This window comes from Calliphora vicina, chromosome 2 (assembly GCF_958450345.1).
Source record: "Calliphora vicina chromosome 2, idCalVici1.1, whole genome shotgun sequence".
NCBI lineage: Eukaryota > Metazoa > Arthropoda > Insecta > Diptera > Calliphoridae > Calliphora > Calliphora vicina.
Window position 1 is genome coordinate 97,138,942 of NC_088781.1, and position 10,504 is coordinate 97,149,445.

Below are 10,504 nucleotides of genomic sequence, written 5' to 3' on the forward strand. Positions count from 1 at the left end.
CCGTACCTGCTATTTAAATTTTGCGATTTTCGAGAAAAACTATTTTTTTATCCTTACTGTTATTAATTTTGAAGTAAAATATGTTCAGAATATTATAGTCCGGGTAATTTTACATATAGTCTGAACTTTTACTTAAATCGGAAAACGTTAACCCTTAAATCGTGAAGGTCAAATTAAAATTTTCCAATATCTGGAATTTCTCATGGAATGATACCGAAATGTTATATATTTGTGACCCGATTTTGATGAAACTTAAGAAAAATATAACATAAACTCGAGTTCGACTCGTAGCTTAATTCAGAGCAAACGTCTTCTCGCTAGTGGATATTAATACTAAGTAAATAAAAAATTAATAGATAAAATTCAAACGATTATTTATTTAAAACATTATATCAACATCGCCAAAAACTTCTATCAAAAAATATAAAACTTTTTGTAAATAAAAAGTGTAAAAATAAAAAACAAAAAAATTATAATTTACATTATCAACGTGTTCTATTTAAGAACATAAAACAAAAAACAATTATGAAAAAACCACCGGACAATTTGTCAACTCACAAATTATCTCCAACTCTCAATTGGGATAATACAAAATCACTCAATTTCTCTCAACCTGGTCCCATATATTTAATAATGAAGAGAACCAATAGTGATGATACACTTACGAATGTCTCTCCGTTCTTGTTAAAAAAAGCAATTGATTACACTTGTAACGGTGAAGTGGAAGAATGCAAAAAATTATTGAGTGGAAATATTTTAATAAAAACAAAAAATTACGTACAGGCAAATAAACTAACAACACTGATTGCACTCTCCGACTCAATAACAGTGGAAATAACTGAGTATAAAGTACTAAACCAAACGAGAGGAGTAATATACTCAAACGATTTAAGAGGTATACCAGAGACGGAAATTACTAGCGAATTGACCGACCAAAATGTTTGTGAAGTTAAGAAAATTATGAAGTTTGTTAATAACCAACCAATTGAAACCGGACTTACTATACTTACATTCTCGTCGTCATCCTTACCCAACGATATTAAAATCGGATACCAAAAAGTTAATGTTCGCCCATACATACCGCTTCCAACAAAATGCAACAATTGTCAACAATTTGGACATATTGCAAAGTTTTGCAAAAATAATAAAATCTGCTTCCACTGTGCAAAAGAATTTCATCTCAATACAGATACTGAAGAAGAATGCGAAAACGAAATAAACTGTGTGAATTGCATACATTACAAAATACACAATACAAAACACTCTTCAAAAGACAAAAAATGTCCCGTATTTATAAAACATAAAGAATTACAAGCTATTAAAACTATTGAAAAAGTAGACAACAAAACTGCCCAAAAAATTTACAATGAACGCCACCAGCATGATGGATCTTTATATTCTTCAGTTGCCAACATCAACAATAAAACACCATTCAATTACTCGATGCCAACATCAAAGGATTCAGTATCCAGTTTGTTTATACAACCTGCTACAACATCAAAACTAACAACTAATACTAAACTTACAACATATGATTCGCTATCTGACTTTGAAACTGACTTATTGCCCCAACCCAATATTTCTCTACCCAACAAAGAAACAAAAGTAAAAATTCTGCCTAGAACAACTTCAAAAAGACTTCAAGCTAGATATAAAGCTGCTGGCAAACCTCAAAAATCTACACCAAAGACTAAACCAAAAAAAGATATTATTGTAAACGTTAATGATGAAATGGATGAGTAATCACCTTATTATGTATTATCAATTTTATACAACTAAATTAATGTATATTATAATTTTACATTTATCGTTTACCAATATTTTTAAGTTATATTTTATCAATAATATACTATTTTACCATCACATAATAAAATTATCATATGTAATATATATACCTATTAACTTTCCTCCCAAATGTAACCATAAATTCATATTAAAAAAACTAGCTACTTTACTAAACCTAAAACATAGAACAGAACGACTTATTTATATAAATATTTTTTTTTTTATTTTATCCTTTGTATGGCACTCAACGTTATACAGTGGAATATAAACGGATATTTGAACAATTATAGTGAGCTACAGATTTTGATAAAAAGATATAGCCCAAAAATTATATCATTACAAGAAACTCACATTCATAACTACCCTAATATTCCAATACCAATTAACTTCTCTTTCTACCATATTAATACCTCCACAACAAGATTTGGTGGCGTAGCTATTTTGATACACAATTCTCTCAAACACAGTCAGGTTAATATAGCTAATGATTTCGACGCTTTACGTTTTTCTATTACATCTAAAATAAAATTTAATTTTACAAACTCTTACATACCTCCTAATCAAAACTTTAGCATTAGTAACCTAAAGAATATGTTTGACGACCCAGGTTTAACTGAACTCATAACTGGTGATTTTAACGGTTCTCATATAAGTTGGGGTTCTCAATCTAGCAATAGAAGGGGAAATACCATATTTAAATACATAAATGACTCTAACCTAATTATATTAAATGATAAATCACCTACTCATTTAAACACACATGGCACATACTCTTATATCGATATATCATTTTGCTCCTCTGATTTGGCCCCACATACCGTATGGAAAACTGATAGTGACCTTTGTGGCAGTGATCACTTCCCCATTATTATTTCACTGTTTTCAAATCTTGACAATTCTAATGAGTGTAGGCGCAAATTCAGAGTAAAGGATGCTAATTGGGAAAAATTTAAAGAAAACTGTCTTAAGTATGACATGTCACATCCTATCAGTTCTAATGTTAACAAGGAGAGTGCTAACATAACAAAAATTATCCTTCAATCAGCCAATTCTTCTATTCCGCTGTCAAACCCGAAAATAAAAAATTTAGTACCGTGGTGGAACACCAATTTAGAAAACCTTAAGAGGACAAAAAATAAAGCTTGGCACTTATTTAAGCGAAATATGACACAGTCGAACCTCCTGAAATACAAAAAAGAAAATGCTATTTATAAAAGGGAAATCAAAATATCAAAGAGAAAATCTTTATTAAGTTTCACATCATCTATTAAATATTCAACACCAGTAAAAAAAATTTGGAGTAATATTAGATTATTAACTGGTTATAAAACGAGCCACAATATTCACTGTATCACTTCCACTGATGATCCTAAATTCAATATAATAGACAAAAGCAAAATAGCATACGAATTTGCCAAGTTTTGGTCTAATAATTCCGCTGATGACAATTTCGACAACACATTTCGTTTAAATAAAGATAGATACAGATTAGGACCTCCGGCGGCTATAGCATGTCGAGGTGCCGCAAGAATAGAGGAACACATTACACTTATCGAACTTGAATCTGTTTTATGCAGACTTAGTGGTAAAACCCCAGGTATGGATAGAATATCCTACCCAATGCTCAAAATGCTACCAATTTCAACAAAAAAAAGAATTTTAAAACATTTTAATGATATATTTTCAAGTTACATTCCACAAAAATATAAGAACAGCATAATAATACCAATTCTCAAACCAAGTTGCGACAAGTCTATGATCAATTCCTACAGACCAATTTCTCTCAACCCCTGCATTTCTAAAGTTCTTGACAGAATTATAGCCAACCGGTTATGGTGGTTTGTAACATCACACAAACTACTAAGTAACCATCAATTTGGCTTCAAAAAGGGGAAATCGACAATCGATAGTCTACTGTACGTAGATTACCAAATTGCGAATGCCCTATCACTACGAAAGCATGTCACAATCATATCACTTGATTTTTTGAAAGCGTTCGATAGAGTAGGTATTCATTCCGTTTTAGACCAACTAGTCGAATGGGAGGTAGGACCTAAAATTATGAAATATATATTTAACTTTATGACCAATAGGAAAATAACAGTAAGAATAGGTAAACAATACTCTCCACCACTCACCTTACAGAATGGTATCCCTCAGGGATCCCCCATTTCGGTTATTCTATTCCTAATAGCATTCAATAGACTATACTGCCTAATCTCCTTTACTAAGGGAATAAGCCTATCTGCATACGCCGACGATCTCAATATTATTATTAAATCAAATAAGAAAAATCCAGTTCTCCAACTTAATAGTCTTTTTGACAATATTAATAACTGGTGTCAGTTCTCTGGAGCCACACTATCGCGTACAAAATGTAAATACCTACATATATGCAAAAAGAAGAACTGTCGGTGTATTATTCAGTCCAGCAACTTTAATATAAATGAAGTTACTACACTAAGACTATTGGGCCTTTGTATAAACAAGAGTTATAACTGGAAAGATCACATAAATTTTTTAAGTTCATCTTTGACTAACAGGCTTAATGTTTTAAAATGTCTATCAAGTCTTAAATTTAATTGCAATTCCAAAACACTCATTTCTATCATAAAAACAATTATATTAACCAAAATTAATTACCTACTACCCATCTACGGCCTTGCGCCTAAGTCCGATTTAAGAAAATTAGACACAATCATAAATTCTGCAACACGGAGCGCTTTAGGAGCCTTCCGTACTACCAATACAAAAAACCTTTTGTTCGAAGCAAACATATTACCATTAATTACCCAAAGAGATATTTTAACAACGAAACTCTTTAGAACAATTGTATACGACAATTTTTCACCCCTTAGGCAAATAGTATTAAAATTATCTAGAGCTAGGAAAATTCCAAGAATTCCTTCAGTCCTTTATCAGATAATACAAAAATGCCATACATTAAATATATCACTAAAAGCTGACTTTCCAAAAAGGATAAACCACCCTCCATGGGCCTTGAATTCAGATATTTTTGATATCTCAATGTCAAAATTTACAAGAAACTACACTAGCTCTTTCCAATTTAAATCATTATTTAACGAAATAAAAAACAAACTTAGGTCCCATATATTTATTTACACAGACGGATCAAAAACGCAAAATTCTGTATCTTTTAGTATCACTACTGAAAATAAAGTTATAAGTAAGTTCTTACTCCCAACTCACACCTCTATATACACAGCGGAACTAATTGCTATTTATGAAGCCATGCTACACCTAAAATCTAAATCGGGTAAATTTGTTATTTGTACAGATTCTCTATCAGCAATTAAATCCATTATGAATATCTTCAATAATAATATTTATGTTACTCACGTTAGAAATATTCTAATAGATAAATACCCAAATATATTAATCATGTGGCTACCAGGGCATTGTAATATAATAGGAAACGAGTTTGCTGATCAAACAGCCAAAAGCGCAGTCACATCTCCCATTTATACTCACTCTAACTTTGATCTAAACGATTCAAACAAATTTATATTTAATCACTTCAATATAATTGACAGAAACCTAATATTTAACAGTACTTCTACATGGTATAAGACAATCAACTGCAGCAGAAACACAATAAATGAACTAACATCATTAGATACTAATAGATTAGAAGTAGTAAAATTTACCCGACTAAGACTTGGCCATACGAGAATCACTCACGGACACTTACTCAACATCGATGTCCAAAAATATTGTAATTGTACTGCAAATTTAACCAATCCATCCCATTTTCTTTTAGATTGTCCAAAATTTAGTGCCACACGAATGCACATTTTTCAAAATACAGATCCAAAATTATATCTATCCAATCCTTCTCCAAATAATATCCAAATAATTAATCAATTTCTAAAGAAATGCAACTTATTTGACAAAATTTAACAACCTCTAACATTAAATTTAAGTTACATATGTGTTGAGCTGAAGGCCTACGATGCCATTGCTCATTTAATATTAGCATATAATTTGTAATTATATTGTTAATAAAATATAAATAAATAAAATAAATAACATAAACTCTAGTATTTAAAATAACAGCAATTAAATTTAACCCTTGAACTAAAAGAGATAACATACATAAGTACGCATGTTTATTGTAGATCCCCTTAAGGACAATTTATATTTTAAACTTCAGCCTATTCAAATCATATTTGGATTTTTCGCGATTTTTTTTTTAAATGTGAGAACCGTGATGGCGTGTAATTTTGCTAATTAAAGCTAAACGATTTTATTTACAACTTTTGTGACCCCCACTGAAATTTATAACTCTGACAATAAGAATCCTCTTAGACATTACTTACAACATTTTTTCTCAGTTAGTATAATGCTTTGATCATAAAATTAAAACTTTAACCCACTGTAAAAAAAAAATCAGAATAGCTGGACTATAAGTTTATTCTACAAAAACGATCTACTCAACATGCCCTTTTAGAATTATAGGGTCGCTATTCTGTTCCAAAAATGCTGTTGGACAGTGTATTTAATCAATTCCATTTTACTGAGACAATAATTTTGTTATTTTTACAAAATAAAATGAACTTAGACTTTTGCATATTTAGGGCCATTATTAAAACTTGCCGTTATAGTTTAAGGTAACTTTAATCAATAGAAAAAGGTACCCTTAAAGGTAACATTAACTATAACGCAAGTTGTAATAATGGACTTTATAGTTATTAATTATTAACCATTCCTGACTACTATACATTTTAAAGCAATGTATACTTTATTGGATATTTTATGTTTTCTTTTAAAAAATGTCCTTTCAATGTGAGGTTAACCGGTTTTCTAAAAAAGGCCAATTTTCAAAAAGCAGCTGATTCCGTACGAAATATGCCGTCAATTTCCTACATTGCTTAAGCAAATGACAGTTTATGAAACTTAACGAAAAGTTTGCTTATGGTCAATATCAAGGCGAATTCATACAAGGTGGTGTCAGTTCCACAAAAACAACAATTGGTCTTAACAAATGTCAAAAAACCTAAATGAAAACTTATACAAATAAGTATTAAAACTTAATATAGTGTAGATAATTAAATAGTGAGGGCTTTACTTATTTATGTAAAAAATATACATATATTTTGTTAATAGGCTTAGAATATGTAGATATTTAAACATAAAAACAAGTTTTGACAATTGTTAGAACCAAAAAGCGAAAAAAAAGTTATCAGTTGTTTGACTGACTGCACCTTGTATAAATTCGCCTTGTTCAATATGCACATTATGGTTAGGCCTAAACAGTTTTATTTGAATTGAAAAATTAAAGTTCCACAATAAATTTAGCAATAATGTTAGGATTTATACCACAACAAAACTACATCATAATTTTAAATGATCTTTTATTGAACATTTCCTGCCTTTTATACTGTTACTGTTTATTTTTGTTTGCAGATACATGTGGATTCTGGCTTTGACAGGCAAATTGTGTTCGGTGGTGTTTTTCTTTGCGGCCTGGTGGTTTTACATCCCACCCAAAGAAGTACCAAATGACGAGAATGTTAAGGCCAACAGCAACATAACAGTAGCTGCCATCAGTATCGTGGATGAAGATGTTATGACGGTATCAAGTTAAACAGCTGATGATTTGGTGGATACGTACACAGTTAACATCATCCACATCTATCTCAATTTTTTTTGTACATCAACCTCACCGCCACCACCAACATCCAATGTCTTATCGTTCATTACAATTCAACAAGTGTTTGGTCATACATACACAGACACCATATTGCATGTGGCACGTGCAACACGTACATTTTTGTCGTACAGCTGATTTCATTCATAAGAAAAATCTCAAGATCTCATACACATGCGTAATATAATCACATGATATGTATTTATTTATTTGTTTGTTGTTTTTTTCATTCTCAATTCGCCTGTATTTAATAGATGTAGATACATTAGTATCTACGTAAGTGCATATGTACTTGAATGTATAGTATCATATGTATGTATGTCCTTTGGTATTTTATACGTATGTGTAGGTCTTTTATAGACATAAGAAAATATACATAGATATTGTTTTGTATGTGTATAATTAATATGTGTAGTTTTAGATTTTATACTTACATACTAACTATATACCCAGCAGTTCTAGGAGACTGTCCCGAACTAGTGATATTACCTATCATTTAGGATGACAACTAGTTACATAACTAGCTACGTGATTAGTTATTTTAAAGTATGCATATCCTAAACATGGGTTCAATTGGCCCTTTTGGATTACAAAGTAGTCAACGCATTGGATTCACATACCGGTTATATAGAGTCAGTTACCTTAGTAACTACCAAAATGGTTACTTGAGCAGCTAGATCAGTGATGGGATTTGTGGCACAATTGTGCCATTTTTGGCACTATTACGTTTTGAGTGGCACAATGGCACACTCGATACTATTTTGGCACTTTCTATACTTTTCAAAATAAACCAAAATAAAAATAGTTTTTTTGAATTAATTTCGGAAATAGACTTCAAGTTTTATTTTCTTATTTTAAAAATAACGAAGCTTTGACCGATACCAGCATTTTATGCAATACAAAATAGAATTTCTTCTTCAAATTGAGTCATTAAATTAAAAATCTATACTGAAGTACGATTATTATTAAATAATTGCCTGAAAAACTAAAATGTATCAGATTTTAGTAAAATTGTTTTATGCTAAATTCCCAATTTTTAATTTGATAAATTCACTGAAATTTATTGTTGGGGGATAAGCTAGTTCCTATGCGCATTTCACTGGTTGCTTAGGCCAGATCATCAGGAAACCTTTTCCCAAAAGGCTTTACAAAAACTAAAGATATTATACAAATAAAACTATAGAGTGTTTGAGAATTACAGACACTCAAGCTTTATTTGTAAAAATATCAAAGCTTAAACAAAACACCAACAATAAACCGTGATTTTATCTTTTCTTACATTTCCTTACTACAATTGATTGATTTCTTGCCGATTTATCAGATTTAGTTAGACATGTTAGTAAAGTTTCAGTAAAAATGTATGATTGTCACAAAATTTACGAAGAGGTTGTAGGCTCTTTGAATTCATATTTTTGTTAAAGATTGTTGTTATTTACTAATCAATTTTAAGACTATTTGAGTGGAATTTATTTAAAATGGAAAACGTATGTATATATATAAACAAAATAATGTAGAAATGATTAAGAATATTTCCAATTTTATTTCCCATAATCATAGTGAAGCATTAAAAAAGGTAAACAATAGAAGTAACCGCGGAATCTAAAGAAAAAAGCAGTTTGTGGTGAAAAAATGGAAAATATAAGATTAATATCATATTTAGGATATTATGGTTCTAATTTTATTGATAACTGTTAAATAATTGCAAAATCTTTCCCAATGTCTTTTAACTTAAATATTTTTACTTTTTGCTTGGCGAAAAACAGCTGATGCTCTTGTTAACCGAGTTAAAAACAACTTCAGCTAGTTTTATATTTAGTGTCGACTACAATGTCAGAAGTATACTTTACCCGGGTGGTACTGCACTTCTATAAATATATGCGACGAACGAAATTTTAGAAAATCGAAAAAACCTTTTAATAGTTTAAGGCCCTAATTTTGTAAATCACGTCACCAAAGTGATGTTTATGTGCAAAGCAAAAACAACATTTCACACATCTTAAAAATTTGTTTTTGTTTTGTGTACACAATTTTCAAATTATGAAAGGCAAATCAACGCTTGAATTTTTGTGCGTTTTTGCTTTGCACATAAATATCACTTTGGTGACGTTTGAACGTTTCGTAATTTATTCATAGTAAAATTTGCTAAAGTTAACTTAAACTAATTGAATGAAAGGCTCCGAAAATGTATCAATCCGACCAGATACATTTTGATCAAAATTATAATATTTATCTTGAGGAACCCAAAACATCCGAAGATTAAACTTAATTTAATCTCCAATCTTCTAGTCATAACCCTGCCTGAGGCCATCATAATCACATTATGCCATTTGCAAATACGAATTCAAAGAGCCTAATAGCAAATGACGTAGTATGTTTCGATTGAATTATTTGGCACTAAATCTAAATGTTCAAATCCCATCACTGAGCTACATAACTAATAGTCAGTTTAAACGACATCTCATAAACAGTCCAATAACCGATTGTTTGTAAACAAAACTTCTTCCGACAACTCTGCAATATATTACTTCTGGTGGCCAAAATAACTACTTTCTAGGTTACATGGGATGTTAGTATACTTAAGCATAAACGAAAATAAACTGAATGAGAATTATATCAACACAATTTGTATAAAATCAGTTTGTACAAATTACTCATAAAACGTTTAAAGTGACTACACTCTAGGTTACTTAGAGATACTTAAGTGACTATTGACTTTACGCTAGATTACTTGCGGACTTATAAAGTAACTAAATGAAATTCTCTCTGCACTACAAAGAGCATATACGTGACCAAATGATCAAAATATATCAATTTATTTAGCCAAGTTATTAGACATTAGTGACAATTACTGTCCATAAGGGATATATTGACTAATTGCTTAACTGCTGGGTACCTATAATATGTATGTTTATTTATGTGCGTTTATATACTTAAATATTAATAAAAAAAATAAAAAATATATCTTATCTTTGACATACTTGTACTTATACATTATATAAATGGTTTTTAAATTAATGTATCAGTTAAATTAAAATACTTACCAACAAA

General features: G+C 30.2%; 1 protein-coding gene across 1 annotated transcript in view; it reads left to right on the top strand.

The window, feature by feature from the left end:
* Positions 1 to 8,073, top strand: part of Oatp26F (Organic anion transporting polypeptide 26F) — an 86,937-nt gene extending 78,864 nt beyond the window's left edge. The window contains exon 7 of the mRNA XM_065501271.1: positions 7,213 to 8,073. Within this exon, the coding sequence (XP_065357343.1) occupies positions 7,213 to 7,393 (181 nt within the window). The 3' untranslated portion in view covers positions 7,394 to 8,073. The remainder of the gene's footprint in view (positions 1 to 7,212) is intronic.
* Positions 8,074 to 10,504: the final 2,431 nt, after the last annotated feature.